The sequence below is a fragment of the Quercus suber genome, unplaced genomic scaffold (assembly GCF_002906115.3).
Source record: "Quercus suber isolate HL8 unplaced genomic scaffold, Cork oak 2.0 scaffold_410, whole genome shotgun sequence".
Lineage (NCBI taxonomy): Eukaryota > Viridiplantae > Streptophyta > Magnoliopsida > Fagales > Fagaceae > Quercus > Quercus suber.
Window position 1 is genome coordinate 214,720 of NW_027069861.1, and position 21,523 is coordinate 236,242.

General features: G+C 35.1%; 1 protein-coding gene across 1 annotated transcript; it reads left to right on the top strand.

Annotated features, from left to right (window-relative positions):
* The first annotated feature begins 12,266 nt into the window (after positions 1-12,266).
* LOC111999185 (cytochrome P450 71B34-like) lies at positions 12,267-13,971 on the top strand. Its single transcript, XM_065761400.1, has 2 exons — positions 12,267-13,182; positions 13,297-13,971. Exons 1-2 carry the CDS (start codon positions 12,277-12,279, stop codon positions 13,621-13,623), a joined length of 1,233 nt encoding a protein of 410 aa, XP_065617472.1. The 5' UTR covers positions 12,267-12,276; the 3' UTR covers positions 13,624-13,971.
* Positions 13,972-21,523: the final 7,552 nt, after the last annotated feature.

Sequence of the window (21,523 nt, forward strand, 5' to 3'; positions counted from 1 at the left end):
AGAAGTGTGTTTTGTTAATGACTTGCAAATATGGATATATATACACACAGACAAGTTTGAGGCATGGGAAATGGGATTGGTAAAATGCCAGCGAAAGTTCTTGATAACTATAACTTGATTTTTCAGGTTGGTTTTTAAACTCTAGAATCAAAGTCTAGGTTAAAATTCACTTACTGGCCTTTGTTCCTCACTCTGCCACATTCCAGAAAAAGATGATAATACTGGAATTTTGAAAGCATAGGTGGGATGTTAAAAGGTGTATAGCAGTCTGGGCCAAGTGTGTTATGTTAATGGTTTCCAAATATGTATATATATAAACACAAAGACAGGTGTGGGGCATGGGAAATGGGACTAGTAACGTGCTTCCAAAAGTGATAGATAAGTACAATTTGGTTTTTGACGTCGGTTTTTAGACTTTATATTTAATGTTTAGCATAAAATTCACTTACTGGTCCTCTTTTCTCACTCCACCACATTCCAGAAAAAAGATGATAAGAGTGGAATTTTGAAAGCAAAGGAGGGATGTAAAAAGTGTTATAGTTGTGTGGGCTTATCTTATCGAGTTTTGTCTCGCATGCAATATATATAAAGAACACAGCCAAGTGTGTTTTGTTAATGATTAGCAAATATGTTTATATATGCACACACAAACAAGGTTGGGGCATGGGAAATGAGACTGGTAAAATGCCTGCGAAAGTTATTGGTAATTATAACTTGATTTTTGATGTCGGTTTTCAGATTCTAGAATCAAAGTTTAGGTTAAAATTCACTTACTGGCTCTCGTTCCTCACTCCACCACATTTTGAAAAAAAAATGATAAGACTGGAATTTTCAAGGCGTAGGTGGGATGTTAAAAGGAGTATAGCGGTGTGGGCTTACCTTATTTGTTGTCGTCTAGCATGCAATATATATATATACACACACGGACAAGTGTGTTACGTTAGTGATTGCGGAATATGTGTATATATATAAACACAAAGACGAGTGTGGGGCATGGGAAATGGGACCGGTAAAATGCCTGCGAAAGTTATTGATAATTATAACTTGATTTTTGTGGTTGGTTTTTAGTCTCTAGAATCAAAGTTTAGGTTAAAATTCACTTACTGGCCTTTGCTCACCACTCCACCACATTTTGTAAAAAAAGACGATAAGACTGGAATTTTGAAAGCATAGGTGGGATGTTAAAAGGAGTATAGCGGTGTGGGCTTACCTTATTTTGTGTCCTCTCGCATACAATATATATACACACACGGAGAAGTGCATTATGTGAATGATTGCTAAATATGTATATATATATATATATAAACACACAGACAGGTGTGGGGCATGGGAAATGGGACTGGTAAAATGCCTGCGAAAGTTATTGATAAGTATATCTTGATTTTTGAGGTCGGTTTTTAGACTCCAGAATTAACATTTAACTTAAAATTCAGTTACTGGTCCTCTTTTCTCACTCCACCACATACCAGAAAAAAGATGCTAAGAGTGGAATTTTGAAAGCATGGGAGGGATGTAAAAAGGGCTAAAGCAGTGTGGGCTTATCTTATCGGGTGTCGTCTCGCATGCAATATGTATATACAACACGGACAAGTGTTTTTTGTTAATGACTGGCAAATATGTATATATATATACACACACAGACAAGTTTGGGGAATGGGAAATGGGATTGGTAAAATGCCTGCGAAAGTTCTTCATAAGAATAACTTGATTTTTGAGGTCGGTTTTTGGACTCTAGAATCAAAGTATAGGTTAAAATTCACTTACTGGCCTTCGTTCCTCACTCTGCCACATTCCAGAAAAAAGATGATAAGACTGGAATTTTGAAAGCATAGGTGGGATGTTAAAAGGTGTATAGCAGTCTGGGCCAATTTCTTTGGGTGTTGTCCCGCATGCAATATGTATATACACACATGGACAAGTGTGTTATGTTAATGATTTCAAAATATGCAAATATATAAACACAAAGACAGGTGTGGGGCATGGGAAATGGGACTAGTAACATGCTTCCAAAAGTGATAGGTAAGTACAATTTGATTTTTGACGTCGGTTTTTAGACTCTTTATTTAACGTTTAGCTTAAAATTCACTTACTGGTCCTCTTTTCTGACTCCACCACATTCCAGAAAAAAGATGATAAGAGTGGAATTTTGAAAGCATAGGAGGGATGTAAAAAGGGTTATAGCGGTGTGGGCTTATCTTATCGGGTGTCGTCTCGCATGCAATATGTATATACAACACAGACAAGTGTGTTTCGTTAATGATTAGTAAATATGTATATATATACACACGCAGACAAGTTTGTGGCATGGGAAATGGGACTGGTAAAATGCCTGCGAAAGTTATTGATAATTATAACTTGATTTTTGAGGTTGGTTTTCAGACTATAGAATCAAAGTTTAGGTTAAAATTCACTAACTGGCCCTCGTTCCTCACTCCACCACATTTTGCAAAAAAAGATGACAAGACTGGAATTTTGGAAGCATAGGTGGGATGTTAAAAGGAGTATAGCGGTGTGGGCTTACCTTATTTTTGTCGTCCCGCATGCAATATATATATACACACATGGACAAGTGTGTTACGTTAGTGATTGCGGAATATGTATATATATATATAAACACAAAGACAAGTGTCGGGCATGGGAAATGGGACTGGTAAAAAGCCTACGAAAGTTATTGATAAGTATAACTTGATTTTTGTGGTTGGTTTTTAGACTCTAGAATCAAAGTTTTGTTTAAAATTCACTTACTGGCCTTCGCTCACCACTTCACCACATTTTGCAAAAAAAGACGATAGGACTGGAATTTTGAAAGCGTAGGTGGGATGTTAAAAGGAGTATAGCGGTGTGCGCTTACCTTATTTTGTGTCCTCTCACATGCAATATATATATACACACATGGAGAAGTGCGTTATGTTAATGATTGCCAAATGTGTAAATATATATAAAAGCACAGACAAGTGTGGGGCATGGGAAATGGGACTGGTAAAATGCCTGTGAAAGTTATTGATAAGTATAGCTTGATTTTTGAGGTCGGTTTTTCAACTCCAGACTTAACGTTTAACATAAAATTCACTTACTGGTCCTCTTTTCTCACTCCACCACATTCCAGAAAACAGCTGTTAAGAGAGGAATTTTGAAAGCATAGGGGGGGATGTAAAAAGGGTTATAGCGGTGTGGGCTTATCTTATCGGATGTCGTCCCGCATGCAATATGTATATACAACACGGACAAGTGTGTTTTGCGAATGACTGGCAAATATGTGTATATATACACACACAGACAAGTTTGGGGAATGGGAAATGGGATTGGTAAAATGCTTGCGAAAGTTCTTCATAAGTATAACTTGATTTTTGAGGTCGGTTTTTAGACTCTAAAATCAAAGTATAGGTTAAAATTCACTTACTGGCCTTCATTCCTCACTTTGCCACATTCCAGAAAAAAGATGATAAGAGTAGAATTTTGAAAGCATAGGTGGGATGTTAAAAGGTGTATAGCATTGTGGGCCAATTTTATTGGGTGTTATCCCGCATGCAATATGTATATACACACATGGACAGGTGTGTTATGTTAATGATTTCCAAATATTTATATATATAAAAAGAAGGACAGGTGAGGGGCATTGGAAATGGGACTAGTAACGTGCTTCCAAAAGAGATAGATAAGTATAATTTGATTTTTGACGTCGGTTTTTAGACTCTATATTTAACGTTTAGCTTAAAATTCACTTACTGGTCCTCTTTTCTCACTCCACCACATTCCAGAAAAAAGATGATAAGAGTGGAATTTTGAAAGCGTAGGGGTGATGTAAAAAGGGTTATAGCGGTGTGGGCTTATCTTATGGGGTGTCGTCTCACTTGCAATATGTATATACAACACGGACAAGTGTGTTTTGTTAATGATTAGAAAATATGTATATATATACACACACACAAATATCTATATATATAAACACACACGGCGAAGTGTGTTATGTTAATGATTGCCAAATATGTGTATATATATATATATATAAACACACAGACAAGTGTGGGGCACGAGAAATGGGACTGGTAAAATGCCTGCGAAAGTTATTGATAAGTGTAACTTGATTTTTCTGGTTGGTTTTTAGATTCCAGAATTAACATTTAACTTAGAATTCACTTACTGGTCCTTTTTTCTCGCTCCACCACATTCCTGAAAAAAGATGATAAGACTGGAATTTTGAAAGCATAAGAGGGATGGAAAAAGGGTTATCACGGTGTGGGCTGATCTTATCGGGGGTCGTCTCGCATGCAATATGTATATACAACACAGACAAGTGTGTTTTGTTAATGATTGGCAAATATGTACATATATACACACACGAACAAGTTGAGGGCATGGGAAATGGGATGGGTAAAATGCCTGTGAAAGTTCTTGATAAGTATAACTTGATTTTTGAGGTCGATTTTTAGACTCTAGAATCAAAGTTTTGGTTAAAATTCACTTACTGGCCTTCATTCCTCACTCTACCTCATTCCAGAAAAAAGATGATAAGAGTGGAATTTCGAAGGCAAAGGTGGGATGTTAAAAGGAGTATAGCAGTGTGGGCCTATTTTGTTGGGTGTTATCCCGCATGCAATATGTATATACACACACGGACAAGTGTGTTATGTTAAAGATTGCCAAATATGTATATATATGTAAACACACAGACAAGTGTGGGGCGCAGGAAATGGGACTGGGAAAATGCCTGCGAAAGTTATTGATCAATATAACTTGATTTTTGAGGTCGGTTTTTAGACTCCAGAATCAACGTTTAACTTAAAATTCACTTACTGGTCCTCTTTGCTCACTCCACCACATTCCAAAAAAAAGATGATAAGAGTGGAATTTCGAAAGCAAAGGAGGGATGTAAAAAGGGTTATAGCGGTGTGGGCTTATCTTATCGGGTGTCGTCTCGCATGCAATATGTATATACAACACGGACAAGTGTGTTTTGTTAATGATTGGCAAATATGTATATATATACACACACAGACAAGTTGAGGGCATGGGAAATGGGATTGGTAAAATGCCGACGAAAGTTCTTGATAAGTATAACTTGATTTTTGAGGTCGGTTTGTAGACTCTAGAATCAAAGTTTAGGTTAAAATTCACTTACTGGCCTTCGTTCCTCACTTCACCACATTCCAGAAAAAAGATGATAAGAGTAGAATTCTGAAAGCATGAGTGGAATGTTAAAAGGAGTATAGCAGTTTGGGCCTATTTTATTGGGTGTTGTCCCACATGCAATATGTATATGCACACACGGACAAGTGTGTTATGTTAATGATTACCAAATATGTATATATATATATAAACACACAGACAAGTGTGGGGCATGGGAAATGGGACTAGTAACATGCTTCCAAAAGTGATAGATAAGTACAATTTGATTTTTGACGTTGGTTTTTAGAATCTAGTTTTAACATTTAGCAGAAAATTCACTTACTGGTCCTTTTTTCTCACTCCGCCACATTCCAGAAAAAAGTTGAGAAGAGTGGAATTTTGAAAGCATAGAAGGGATATAAAAAGGGTTATAGCGGTGTGGGCTTATCTTATCGGGTGTCGTCTTGCATGCAATATGTATATACAACACGGACAAGTGTGTTTTGTTAATGATTGGAAAATATGTACATATATACACACAAAGACAAGTTTGGGGCACGGGAAATGGGACTGGTAAAATGCCTGCGAAAGTTATTGGTTAGTATAACTTGATTTTCGATGTTGGTTTTCAGACTGTAGAATCAAAGTTTAGGTTAAAATTCATTTACTGGCCTTCATTCCTCACTCCACCACATTTTGTAAAAAAAGATGATAAGATTGGAATTTTGAAAGCATAGGTGGGATGTTAAAAGGAGTATAGCGGTGTGGGCTTACCTTATTTTGTGTCCTTTCGCCTGCAATATATATATATACACACATGGAGAAGTGTGTTATATTAATGATTGCCAAATATGTATATATATAACCACACAGACAAGTGTGGGGCACGGGAAATGGGGCTGGTAAAATGCCTGCGAATGTTATTGATAAGTATAACTTGATTTTTGAGGTCAGTTTTTAGACTCCAGAATTTATTTTTAACTTAAAATTCACTTACGGGTCCGCTTTTCTAAATCTGCCACATTCAAGAAGAAAGATGAAAAGAGTGGAATTTCGAAAGCATAGGAAGGATGTAAAAAGGGTTATAGCGGTGTGCGCTTATCTTATCGAGCGTCGTCTCGCGTGCAATATGTATATACAACATGGACAAGTGTGTTTTGTTAATGATTGGCAAATATGTATATATACACACGCACAGACAAGTTGAGGGTGTGGGAAATGGGATTGGTAAAATGCCTGCGAAAGTTCTTGATAAGTATAACTTGATTTATGAGGTCGGTTTTTAGACACTAGAATCAAAGTTTAGGTTAAAATTCACTTACTGGCCTTCGTTCCTTACTCTACCACATTCCAGAAAAAAGATGATAAGAGTAGAATTTTGAAAGCATAGGTGGAATGTTAAAAGGAGTATAGCAGTGTGGGCCTATTTTATTGGGTGTTGTCCCACATGCGATGTGTATATACAAACACGGACAAGTGTGTTATGTTAATGATTGCCAAATATGAATATATATAAGCACGCAGACAAGTGTGGGGCATGGGAAATGGGACTCGTAACATGCTTCCAAAAGTGATAGATAAGTACAATTCGATTCTTGACGTCGGTTTCTAGACTCTAGATTTAACATTTAGCTTAAAATTCACTTACTTTTTCTCTTTTCTCACTCCACCACATTCTAGAAAAAATATGATAAGAGTGGAATTTTGAAAGCATAGGAGGGATGTAAAATGGGTTATAGCGGTGTGGGCTTAGCTTATCGGGTGTCGTCTCGCATGCAATATGTATATACAACACGGACAAGTGTGTTTTGCTAATGATTGGAAAATATGTATATATATGCACGCACAGACAAGTTTGGGGCATAAAAAATAGGACTGGTAAAATGCCTGCAAAAGTTGTTGATTAGTATAACCTGATTTTCGACATCGGTTTTCAGACTCCAGAATCAAAGATTAGGTTAAAATTCACTTACAGGCCTTCATTCCTCACTCCACCACATTTTGCGAAAAAAGATGATAAGACTGGAATTTTGAAAGCATAGCTAGGATGTTAAAAGGAGTATAGCGGTGTGGGCTTACCTTATTTTGTGTCCTCTCGCATGCAATATATACATATACACACACGAAGAAGTGTGTTATGTTAACGATTGCCAAATATGTATATATATATATATATAAACCCACAGACAAGTGTGGGGCACAGGAAATGGGACTGGTAAATTGCCTGCGAAAGTTATTGATAAGTATAACTTGATTTTTGAGGTCGGTTTTTAGACTCCAGAATTAACGTTTAACTTAAAATTCATTTACTGGTCCTCTTTTCTCACTCCACCACATTCCAGAAAAAAGATGATAAGAGTGGAATTTAGAAAGCATAGGAGGGATGTAAAAAGGGTTTTAGCGGTGTGGGCTTATCTTATCGGGTGTCGCCTCGCATGCAATATGTATATACAGCACGGAGAAGTGTGTTTTGTTAATGATTGGCAAATATTTATATATATACACACAGAGACAAGTTGAGGGCATGGGAAATGGGATTGGTAAAATGCCTGCGAAAGTTCTTGATAATTATAACTTGATTTTTGAGGTCGGTTTTTAGACTCTCGAATCAAAGTTTAGGTTGAAATTCACATACTGGCCTTTGTTCCTCACTCCACCACATTCCAGAAAAAAGATGATAGGAGTGGAATTTTGAAAGCACAGGTGGGATGTTAAAAGGAGTATAGCAGTGTGGGCCTATTTTATTGGGTGTTGTCCCACATGCAATATGTATATACACACACGGACAAGTGTGTTATGTTAATGATTGCCAAATATGTATATATATAAACACACAGACAAGTGTGGGGCATGGGAAATGGGAATAGTAACATGCTTCCAAAAGTGATAGATAAGTACAATTTGATTTTTGACGTCGGTTTTCGGACTCTAGATTTAACCTTTGGCTTAAAATTAACTTACTGGTCCTCTTTTCTCACTCCACCACATTCCACAAAAAAGATGATAAGAGTGGAATTTTGAAAGCATAGGAGGGATGTAAAAAGGGTTATAGCGTTGTGGGCTTATCTTTTCGGGTGTCGTCTCGCATGCAATATGTATATACAACACGGACAAGTGTGTTTTGTTAATGATTGGAAAATATGTATATATATATACACACACACACAAGTTTGGGGCACGGGAAATGGGACTGGTAAAATGCCTGTGAAAGTTATTGATAGTTATAACCTGATTTCTGAGGTCGGTTTTCATACTCTAGAATCGAAGTTTAGGTTAAAATTCACTTACTAGACTTCGTTCCTCACTCCACCACATTTTGGAAAAAAGGTGATAAAACTGGAATTTTGAAAGCATAGGTGGGATGTTAAAAGGAGTATAGCGGTGTGGGCTTATCTTATTGTGTGTCGCCTCCCACGCAATATGTATATACACACACAGACAAGGGTGTTATGTTAAGGATTGCCAAATATGTATATATATACACACACGAACAAGTTAGGGGCGTGGGAAATGGAACTACTAACGTGCTTACGAAAGTGATTGATATGTATAATTTGATTTTTGACATCAGTTTTCAGACTCTAGAATTAACGTTTATCTTAAAATTCACTTACTAGTCCGCTTTTCTCACTCTACCACATTCCAGAAAAAAGATGATAAGAGTGGAATTTTGAAAGCATAGATGGGATGTTAAAAGGAGTATAGCGGTGTTGGCTTATCTTATTGGGTGTCATCTCGCATGCAATATGTATATACACACCCAGACAAGTGTGTTATGATAATGATTGCCAAATATGTATATATATACACACACGGACAAGTATGGGGAACGGGAAATGGGACTAGTAAAGTGCTTACGAAAGTGATTGATAAGTATTATTTGAATTTTGAAGTCAGGTTTCAGACTCTAGAATTAATGTTTAGCTTAAAATTCACCTACTGTTCCTTTTTTTCTCACTCCACCACATTCCAGGAAAAAGATGATAAAGGTGGAATTTTGAAAGCATAGGTGGGATGTTAAGAGTGGTATAGCAGTGTGGGCTTATCTTATCATGTATCGTCTCGCATGCAATATGTATATGCAAAACGGACAAGTGTGTTTTGTTAACGATTGGCAAATATGTATATATATGCACACACAGACATGTTTGGGGCATGGGAAATGGGACTAGTAACATGCCTGCGAAAGTGATTGTAAATTATAATTTGATTTTTGATGTCAGTTTTTAGACTCTCGAATTAATGTTTGGCTTAAAATTCACCAATTGGTCTTCTTTTTTCTATCCACCACATTCTAGAAAAAAGTTGAAAAGAGTAGAATTTTGGAAGCATAGGTGGGATGTTAAAAGGAGTACAGCAGTGTGGGCTAATTTTATCGGGTGTTGTCTCGCATGCAATATGTATATACACACACGGACAAGTGTGTTGTGTTAATGATTGCCAAATATGTATATATATAAACACACAAAAAAGTGTGGGGCATCAGAAATGGGACCAGTAACATGCTGACGAAAGTGAGTGATAAGTATCATTTGATTTTTGAGGTCGGTTTTTAGACTCTAGAATTAAAGTTTAGGTTAAAATTCTCTTACGGGTCCTCTTTGCTCACTCCACCACATTTTGGAGAAAAGATGATAAGACTGGAATTTTGAAAGCATAAGTGGGATATTAAAATTAGTATGGTGGTTTTGGCTTATCTTATTTTGTGTCGTCTCACATGCAATATATATATATACACACACGGACAAGTGTGTGACGTTAATGACTGCCAAATATGTATATATATATATATATATAAACACACAGAAAAGTGTGGGGCATGGGAAATGGGACTGGTAAAATGCCTGCGAAAGTTATTGATAAGTATAACTTGATTTTTAATTTCAGTTTTTAGAGTAGAGAATCAAAGTTTAGGTTAAAATTCACTTACTGGCCTTCGTTCCTCACTCCACCACATTTTGGAATAAAGATGATAAGACTGGAATTTTGAAAGCATAGGTGGGATGTTAAAAGGAGTATAGCGGTGTGGGCTTATCTTGTTGGGTGTTGTCTCACTTGCAATATGTATATACACACACAAACAAGCGTGTTATGTTAAAGATTGCCAAATATGTATATGTGTACACACACGAACAAGTTTGGGGCATGGGAATTGGGACTAGTAACGTGCTTACGAAAGTGATTGATATGTATAATTTGATTTTTGACGTCAGTTTTCACACTCTAGAATTAACGTTTAGCTTAGAATTCACTTACTGGTCCTCTTTTCTCACTCTACCACATTCCAGAAAAAAGATGATAAGAGGGGAATTTTGAAAGCATTGGTGGGATGTTAAAAGGGGTATAGCAGTGTGGGCTTATCTTATCGTGTGTCGTCTCACATGCAATATGTATATACAAAATGGAGAAGTGTGTTATGTTAATGATTGGCAAATATGCATATATATACACATAGAGACAAGTTTGGGGCATGGGAAGTGGGACTAGTAACATGCCTGCGAAAGTGATTGTTAATTATAATTTGATTTTTGAGGTCATTTTTTAGACTCTAGAATTAATGCTTAGCTTATAATTCACTTGCTGGTCTTCTTTTGTCACTCCACCACATTCTAGAAAAAAGATGAGAAGTGTGGAATTTTGGAAGCATAGGTGGGATGTTAAAAGGAGTACAGTAGTGTGGGCTTATTTTATCGAGTGTTGTCTCGCATGCAATATGCATATACACACACAGACGAGTGTGTTATGTTAATGATTGCCAAATATGTATATGTATATATATATATATATGTAAACAGACAGACAAGTGTGGGGCATGGGAAATGGGACTAGTAAAATGCCTGCGAAAGTTATTGATAAGTATAACTTGATTTTTGAGGTTGGTTTTTAGACTCTAGAATCAAAGTTTAGGTTAAAATTCACTTACTGGCCTTTGTTCCTCACTCCACCACATTTTGGAAAAAAGATGATAAGGCTGGAATTTTGATAGCATAGGTGGGATGTTAAAAGGAGTATAGCGGTGTGGGCTTATCTTATTGGGTGTCGTCTCGCATGCAATATGCATATACACACACAGACAAGTGTGTGATGTTAAAGATTGCTAAATATGTATATATATACACACACGAACAAGTTTGGGGCTTGGGAAATTGGACTTGTAACATGCCTGCGAAAGTGATTGATAAGTATAACTTGATTTTTGAGGTCGGTTTTGAGACTCCAGAATTAACGTTTAACTTAAAATTCACTTACTGGTCTTCTTTTCTCACTCCATGACATTCCAAAAAAAGTTGATAAGAATGGAATTTTGAAAGCATAGGTGGGATGTTAAAAAGAATATAGCGGTGTTAGCTTATCTTATTGGGTGCCGTCTCGTATGCAATATGTATATACACACACGGACAAGTGTGTTATGTTAATGATTGCCAAATATCTATATATATAAACACACAGACAAGTGTGAGGGATGGGAAATGGGACTAGTAACATGCTTGCGAAAGTGATTGATAAGTATAATTTGATTTTTAACATCAGTTTTTGGACTCTAGAATTAACGTTTAGCATAAAATTCACTTACTAGTCTTCTTTTCTCACTCCACCACATTCCAAAAAAAATGAGAAGAAGACCAGTAAGAAACATATGTATATTTGCCAAACTTTCAGAGGGATTAGAAACAGTCGTATATTATAGCAGTGCAAGAATGACGAATATTTTCCAAACTTTCATAGGGCTTAGAAACATAATAATGCAATTTTATCCAACAAGACAAAAACACTGACCAAATAATTTGAGAACTTAGTGTATATTACATTGATTTTGTATTTATATTAGCAGTACATACCATTATATTTCTCCATTTTAAATGAGGATATAAAAAAAAAAAAAAAAAAAAAATCATATTACACTCATGCAAATGTGGACGTTGTACATATTAGCTAGAGTGTAAAAATTGAAAAAATTGTGTACATTGCGCATGCAAATGTGTAGTATACTAGAGTGTAAGAAATAGTGTGAAGCAAGATTTTCCTTTTTAAGTATATCATACCTCCTAATGGGGACAAAAAACTTACATACATATTTTTTTTTTTGGGTTAAATCTAGTATCTTGGGCTATTTATAGGTGAACAATTTTAGAGGATACTTACTAACTTGAGATAAAAGATATAGCTTCAATGGCTCTTGATACCATACCTTTATGGCTTCCTCTTCTCCTTGTTCTCCCTCTTTTGTTGCTCATGAAAAAAAAGATGGATGAGTGGAGTTCAAAGAACCTTCCACCAAGCCCTCCTAAGCTCCCTATTATAGGTAACTTGCACCAACTTGGTGTGTTGCCTCACCAATCTATGTGGCAACTCTCCAAGAAATATGGCTCTGTGATGCTCCTTCAACTCAATGGCGTAAGAACTGTCATAATATCTTCTACTGAGGCAGCAAGAGAAGTCTTAAAAGGTCACGATCTTGCCTGTTGCAGTAGACCTCCTTTAGCTTGCTCTAAAGTTTTTTCCTACAATTATAAGGACATGGCTTTTGCACCTTATGGTGATTACTGGAGAGAGATAAGGAAAATATGTGTTCTTGAGCTTTTTAGCATGAAGAGGGTGCATTCCTATCAGTTCATTAGGGAAGAAGAAGTTGCTTTGCTTGTGGATTCTATATCTCACTATGCATCTTTTGCAACCCCTATTGATCTTTCTGAGAAGTTGTTTGCCCTCACTGCAAGTATAACTTTTAGGATTGGTTTTGGTAAGAGTTTCCGCGGGAGTGGTTTAGACAATGAAAGGTTTCAAGCAATGGTTGAAGAGGTAGTGTCCATGATAGGAAGCTACAATGCATTTGAATTCTTTCCCTTCGTGGGGTGGATTATAGACACTTTCTCTGGTAGATTTAAAAGGTTTGAAAGGGTTTTTCATGAGTTGGATACTTTATTCCAACAGGTCATTGATCTCCATCTTAATCCTGAGAGGACAAAACCAGAGCATGAAGACATTATTGATGTGCTACTGAGAATTGAAAGGGAGCAAGTTGAGTCTGGCGATACTGCTCGGTTCACAAAAGATAACATTAAGGCAATTCTCTTTGTAAGCTGCCAATCTTTTATTAATCCCAAGTTTATTTTTTATTTTTTAACTTTACTTACCTTATCAAATTAGCCCATGTTCATATACTTACCTGTTACTATATTTGTTTATCAGGATATATTTTTTGGTGGAGTTGACACTAGTGCAGTTACCATGATATGGGTGATGGCAGAGCTTGCTAAGAACCCCCGATTGATGAAAAAAGCACAAGATGAAGTTAGAAATTTCATTGGAAATAAAGGGAAAGTCACTAAAAGCGACATTGACCACCTTCATTATCTAAAGATGATAGTTAAAGAAACTTTTAGATTGCATCCTCCAGGAACTCTACTTTTTCCAAGAGAAACCATGTCACACTTTAAGATCAACGGTTATGACATTTACCCAAAAATGTTAGTACAAGTTAATGTTTGGGCAATAGGACGAGATCCTAAATACTAGGAGAACCCAGAAGAATTCATCCCAGAAAGGTTCATGGATAACTCCATTGATTATAAAGGTCAAAATTTTGAGTTATTGACATTTGGATCTGGTCGAAGAAGTTGTCCTGGGATGTATATGGCAACAGCAACAATTGAGCTTGCACTTGCAAATCTTTTATATTGTTTCAATTGGAAAACACCTGATGGGATGAAAGAGGAAGATATCAACATGGAAGAGGAAGCTGGTCTTAGCCTTACTACTAGTAAGAAAATAGCTTTGAACCTTGTGCCAATCAAATTGTTTTAAAATATTAGTATATGTCAGCACTCTTCCCCTCCCTTTCTTCTCTCCCCCATCTCACTCCATTCCAAATATAATCTTCATAGGAATAGTTGCTTTTATGTAATATATATAGGGTTGGGCTTGTGTCCAGTGACTAGTTTCATTGGATAGGCTAAGATGTGAACATGTGTCCAATTTTGGACATGCATCTGTATCCTAGCGTGTCTAGCGGAACTGGTCACTAGACAGAAGCCTCTCCCATATATATATATATATATATTGCTAAGCACTTTGAAATAAATGGTGGCCAATTAGCATGTATGTTTTGGCTTTTGCGATCATGGATCACTTTCCTTTCTTAAAAATAAATGGTAGGAATTGAAAGATAATTTGTGTTTGTCTTTATTACCTACAGTGGTGTTATGGAATACAAAACCACTATTTCTATTCCATTTTATATTTCACTAATCATAATTTATTATGATGTATTCATTTTATTTTACCTATAAAATAACTAAAATTAAAATAAAAATAAAAATAAAACACATGGCATCACAATCAGTAAAGTATAAAGTATTTTTGAGACTAATGGTTTCTATTCAGTATTATGAAGGATAGGCATAATTATTTCATTCAATCAATTGTTTTGGACAATGGAGCAGAGGTTAGGCGGGAAAATTTTCTTTAGACTTCAAACTGTATGGAGAAAAAAGAGAGGAAGAAAGCCTCACTTTGATCGTATTACAAATTATATTATAAATTTAAATCAACTTTAATGTTCAATGTTTGATCATGTATGGTGGCAATGAAAGGTGTGTAGAGGGAATCTTTCAACTCCAACATCAAAATCAATGACGCGTTCTACCAAATCATATTACAAAGATGTTTTTTTCTTATACACCTTTCTACCTCTTATTGAACTATGTGCTCTATACGGGGTGTCATTTTTTTAACTTTTACATGTGAAGTATTCATTTTTTTTTAATGAGGTGTGTAATAATACACTTATAAACTAGTAATTTAAAAATAAAAATAAAAATAACAAAATTGTTTTGTCATATGTACTGATTAACAATATCTATTAAGTTTTTATTTCCTATAAATGAATGCTAATGAAAAAAAAAATGTGGTTGAACTTCAAATAGGGATTTTTATTTATTAATTAAAATATTTTGAGTTTAAATCATGTCTATACCAAAAAGAGATTTAAATTATATTATATCTATAAAAAAAAAAAATATAAAACCAAGTAACTCCACGGAAGTGTGATCGTTCTCAATGTTAAAACACATTTCATCTATCTTTAAAAAGTTTACCCTGTTGTACCATGAATCAAACACCCTCCGAAGGGAGCAAGGCATATACGCCAAGGTGAGGTGCTTAATCACACTACTTTAAACCGACAATGGAGGTCGTGAGATGCAACCCTTGTATCTCTCTCCCACTAGATGTTTTAAAATAAAGGTTTTTAATTTTGAAACATGCATAATCTAATTACACATAGCCTTGCTATTTCTACATGTGAAAACACTTAGAAAAAATTTTGATATTCTTTCTTTCGATCGATCGAATGTGCCCCTCGATCGATCGAAAAAATTAAAAAATTCAAATTTGACCTCCTGACTTGTTCGATTGATACTTGATCGCCTCTTGATCGATCAAAAAACAAATTCGATCGATCGACTAGCAATTGAAAATCAATTTATTTAAAAAGTCTGATCACTATTTCACTTGATTGATCGAAAGTGATTTTCGATCGATCGAAAATCGCGAAACTCGAATTTCCAGAAATTTTTCTAAGGCAGTTTTCTTCATTTTTCATGAACAAACATTCAACATATGAACAGTACAGATAGTGATTGATGTCAGAACTGAATTCTATTGATGCTATAGCCTTAAAATTCAATTTAACGTACTTAAATTTAAATTTAGACAACATCATAACATCAATTTCAGTTTTCATCAAATCATAGTTTCAACAATATGCAGAAAATTAAAACATAATCTTCTAACAATATGAAACTATCATCTCTAATTCTAAAATTTACAAAACATGTTATGCAATTCGAAATTGATGACCGCTTTGATATTTGATGGAAATAAATGTGAACGCAGCGGAAAAATAACGCATCTACATCGTTCGAAATTGACAACATGTGTTAAGTAAATTTCAAAATTTGAGAACAAGAATGACTTAAGTCAAAAGGATATGTAACATCAGGGTCCAAATTTTAAATGGTGTCATATCTCATCAATACATATTAATTAATTTAGCACTTATATATATATATATATATATTTTTTTTTTTTATAGATATAATATAATTTAAATCTCTTTTTGGTATAGACATGATTTAAACTCAAAATATTTTAATTAATAAATAAAAATCCCTATTTGAAGTTCAACCACATTTTTTTTTTCATTAGCATTCATTTATAGGAAATAAAAACTTAATAGATATTGTTAATCAGTACATATGACAAAACAATTTTGTTATTTTTATTTTTATTTTTAAATTACTAGTTTATAAGTGTATTATTACACACCTCATTAAAAAAAAATGAATACTTCACATGTAAAAGTTAAAAAAATGACACCCCGTATAGAGCACATAGTTCAATAAGAGGTAGAAAGGTGTATAAGAAAAAAACATCTTTGTAATATGATTTGGTAGAACGCGTCATTGATTTTGATGTTGGAGTTGAAAGATTCCCTCTACACACCTTTCATTGCCACCATACATGATCAAACATTGAACATTAAAGTTGATTTAAATTTATAATATAATTTGTAATACGATCAAAGTGAGGCTTTCTTCCTCTCTTTTTTCTCCATACAGTTTGAAGTCTAAAGAAAATTTTCCCGCCTAACCTCTGCTCCATTGTCCAAAACAATTGATTGAATGAAATAATTATGCCTATCCTTCATAATACTGAATAGAAACCATTAGTCTCAAAAATACTTTATACTTTACTGATTGTGATGCCATGTGTTTTATTTTTATTTTTATTTTAATTTTAGTTATTTTATAGGTAAAATAAAATGAATACATCATAATAAATTATGATTAGTGAAATATAAAATGGAATAGAAATAGTGGTTTTGTATTCCATAACACCACTGTAGGTAATAAAGACAAACACAAATTATCTTTCAATTCCTACCATTTATTTTTAAGAAAGGAAAGTGATCCATGATCGCAAAAGCCAAAACATACATGCTAATTGGCCACCATTTATTTCAAAGTGCTTAGCAATATATATATATATATATATGGGAGAGGCTTCTGTCTAGTGACCAGTTCCGCTAGACACGCTAGGATACAGATGCATGTCCAAAATTGGACACATGTTCACATCTTAGCCTATCCAATGAAACTAGTCACTGGACACAAGCCCAACCCTATATATATTACATAAAAGCAACTATTCCTATGAAGATTATATTTGGAATGGAGTGAGATGGGGGAGAGAAGAAAGGGAGGGGAAGAGTGCTGACATATACTAATATTTTAAAACAATTTGATTGGCACAAGGTTCAAAGCTATTTTCTTACTAGTAGTAAGGCTAAGACCAGCTTCCTCTTCCATGTTGATATCTTCCTCTTTCATCCCATCAGGTGTTTTCCAATTGAAACAATATAAAAGATTTGCAAGTGCAAGCTCAATTGTTGCTGTTGCCATATACATCCCAGGACAACTTCTTCGACCAGATCCAAATGTCAATAACTCAAAATTTTGACCTTTATAATCAATGGAGTTATCCATGAACCTTTCTGGGATGAATTCTTCTGGGTTCTCCTAGNATCAAAGATGGACTCTTAGAGCCCATGGACTTTGATGAATTTCCAGTTTGTGAATCTTGTTTGGAAGGTAAAATGACCAAACGACCTTTTAATGCAAAAGGTAGAAGAGCTCAAGATTTGCTAGAGCTAGTGCATTCTGATGTATGTGGTCCTATGTCAATCCAAGCAAAAGGAGGTTATGAGTATTTCATCATTTGTATCGATGATTACTCAAGATATGGTTATGTGTACCTAATGAGACGGTAGTTCGAAACCTTTGAAAAGTTCAAAGAGTTTAGGGCTGAAGTAGAGAATCAATTGGGTAAATGTATAAAAGCCATTCGATCTAATCATGGTGGTGAATACCTTCTTGGGGTTTTCAAGGATTACTTAACTCAAAATGGGATTGTATCCCAATTGGCTGCACCTGGAACTCCCCAATAGAATGGTGTAGTAGAAAGAAGGAATAGGACTCTTTTAGAAATGGTTAGGTCCATGATGAGTTACTCAACTTTACCAATTTCTTTTTAGGGTTATGCCTTAAATACAGCAATACATCTTTTGAATTTAGTCCCATCAAAATCTGTTCCCAAAATACCCATGGAATTGTGGAGTGGGCGTAAGCCTAGTATGAAATATCTCCACCTTTGGGGTTGTCCTGCACATGTGTTAAAAGGGAAGCCTAATAAATTGGAACCAAAATCAGAAGTGTGTTTGTTTGTAGGTTATCCAAAAGAAACTAGGGGTTATTTACTCTATAGTCGTAAAGATAGCAAAGTTTTTGTTAGTACAAATGTTAAATTCTTGGAAAATGACTATATGAATAATTTTACTCCTAGAAGTAGAGTTGTGTTGGCTGAAATGAATGAACCTATAAATGAACAACAAATGGATGAAACTAGGGATGATGTGGCTGTATTAGATACACCACAAGATACTACTCATGACATGTCTAGTACACAGGTGCCTCGTCGTAGTGGGAGAATTGTTTGGCCTCCTATAAGATTCATAGGTTTAGGAGAAACTTATGAAACTATCTCAGAAGAGACTGAATCGGATCCCTACACCTATGAAGAGGCAATGAATGATATAGATGCACATCATTGGGTCCAAGCTATGAATTTGAATTAGATTCCATGTATTCCAATCAAGTTTGGGAGCTTGTAGAGGTGCCTAACGGCATTAAACCTGTTGGTTGCAAATGGGTTTACAAGAGGAAGAGAGTGATAGAAAGAAAGGGTGAAACCTTTAAAGTAAGGCTAGTGGCGAAAGGGTATACACAAAAAGAAGGTATTGATTATGATGAAACCTTTTCTCCAGTAGCAATGCTTAAATCTATAAGAATTTTTTTATCCATTGCTGCTTATTATGATTATGAGATTTGGCAAATGGATGTTAAGATTGCATTTCTCAATGGCAATCTTGAAGAGGAAATCTATATGATGCAACCGGAAGGTTTCATAGCAAAGAACCAAAAGCATATGGTATGCAAGTTGAAAAGGTCCATTTATGGACTTAAGCAAGCATCTAGGTCATGGAACATCAGATTTGATCAAGCGATCAAGTCATTTGGTTTTGAGCAAACTCTTGATGAACCATGTGTGTACAAAAGACATTGTGATAAAGTACTAATGTTCCTAGTACTTTATGTTAATGATATTCTACTCATTGGAAATGATGTAGGGGTAATGTCATCAGTAAAGGTTTGGTTGTCAATCCAATTTGATATGAAGGACTTGGGTGAGGCTAACTTTATTCTAGGGATCAAGCTTTGGCAAGATCGCAAGAATAAGAGGTTAGACTTATCACAAGCTGGATATAAAGATAAGATTTTAGAACGGTTTAGCATGCAAAACTCCAAGAAAGGATTACTTCCTTTCAGACATGGAGTTCCTTTGTCTGATGACCACAGGCCTAAGACTCAAGAGGAAGAAAATATAATGAGACAAGTTCCTTATGCTTTTGCAGTGGAAAGTCTCATGTATGCCATGCTTTGTACTAGACCAGATATCTGTTATTCAGTTGGCATGGTCAGTCAATATCAATCAAATCCAGGACCAAAACATTGGCAAGCTGTAAAGCATATTCCTAAGTATCTACAGAGAGCAAGAGATTATATGCTTGTTTACCGAAGTGAGGATTTGATACCTATTGTCTATATAGATTCAGATTTTCAATCTGATCTAGATTTCAGAAAATCCACTTCAGAATGTGTTTTCACCTTGGGAGGTGGAGCCATAAGTTGGTAGAGTATTAAGCAATCTTGTATTACAGACTCTACCATGGAAGCAGAATATGTTGCTGCTTGTGAGGCAGCAAAGGAAGCTGTATGGCTCAAGAAATTCCTTTCTGATCTTGGTGTAATGACAATGGAGTAAGTTCCAATCACATTGTTTTGTGACAACAGTGGAGTAGTTGCATAATCTAAAGATCCAAGGAATCATAAGAAAGGAAAACACATTGAGAGGAAATACCATATCATTCGAGATATTGTTGCTCGTGGAGATGTGGTGGTAGCAAAGATTGAAAGTGCGAATAATCTAGCAGATCCATTTACTAAAGCCTTGTCTCAAAAGACTTTTGAGTCACATTTGGAGAGAATGGGAGTTAGATTAGTGCACAATAGTCTTTAGGGCAAGTGGGAGATTGTTAAGATTAGTGCCTTTAAATCCTATTGTATGATACTATGTATGATATTAAGTTTGACATTGTGTATGACATTATGTATGACTTAATATTGTGTTTAGTGAATTTGTTTTATTATTATCTGAAATAATGGTACAATGAATATTCAGACATTATCATTTAGTCCATGAGATGCATAATATGTGAAAAGTCACAGAAGATATAAATCACAAGTTCTTTGTAAACACAGAATTATAGTTTGTAGTCGGTGATGAAATTGGGCATTTCATCTACGAAGACTATAACATATCAACCACGATGATTTGTCTTGATCATTGAAGTAAAGACTTCTGCTTGATGTGTTAATATGTTTTAAGAGTTAAGACATATTGAACTGAACTACTGTGAGATTTATTATTTTCCTAAGGGCTGTCATATGAATAATAAATCTCACGACTTGTATTTGCATGAACTCTTAATCTTGAGAGAATAATGGACTTGATCATGAGGTGTAGGTTACTTTGATATATCAAGAGTGAGATCTATAGCAATGGTTAAAACCTCAGTATGTTGGGCAGCCACATTTAGTGTTGATGGAACACGTATTCTCAAGATGGAATTCATAGTCTCTTAACGGAGATATAAAGTATTCCCTTGAGATAAATTTAATGAGTTTGTTATTCAGAAAGTTGGGTCTAACCACTTTAGTAAGATTAAAGTATATATTTATGGAATTGGATTTCATAAATATATAATGAATAATATTAAAGGATTAAACCGGGTACTCAAAGATTAAGATGTAGTAATTTACAAAGTGGCAGTCTACATTAATGACGTTGTATTACTACGAATATTTTATGAAGGGGTTGCATGTATAATAAAGTCTTAAGATATAATTTATAGATAAGGCCTAGAGTGCAACTATATTTATATAGTGGTATTAAATATAGTTAATAGTAACTTTGGACTTGTCAAGAGTTGACAGAAAGGCCAAAGTCTATTGGAGCTAGTGTCTTATTGGTCCCTTTTGATCCCACTCCAAGCCACACACTTAAGCCCAATTGGAAAGGCCCAAAAGGCCAACCTAATTAGATAATTGGTTAGATACAAAGGGAAAAACGTACAGAATTTTGTAAATGAAAAAAACAACATCGTAATGGTGTGGAAGTGAGTGTATGTCACTATCCAACCATTCCTTTGTAACCAATTGAGAGTCCACACTTCTTG

Excerpts from the sequence above, each read along its gene's own strand:
- LOC111999185 (XM_065761400.1), top strand. The coding sequence starts at position 12,277 with ATGGCTCTTGATACCATACCTTTATGGCTTCCTCTTCTCCTTGTTCTC. Across the intron at positions 13,183-13,296 it reads ACATTAAGGCAATTCTCTTT|GATATATTTTTTGGTGGAGT; the intron begins GTAAGCTGCCAA and ends TTTGTTTATCAG.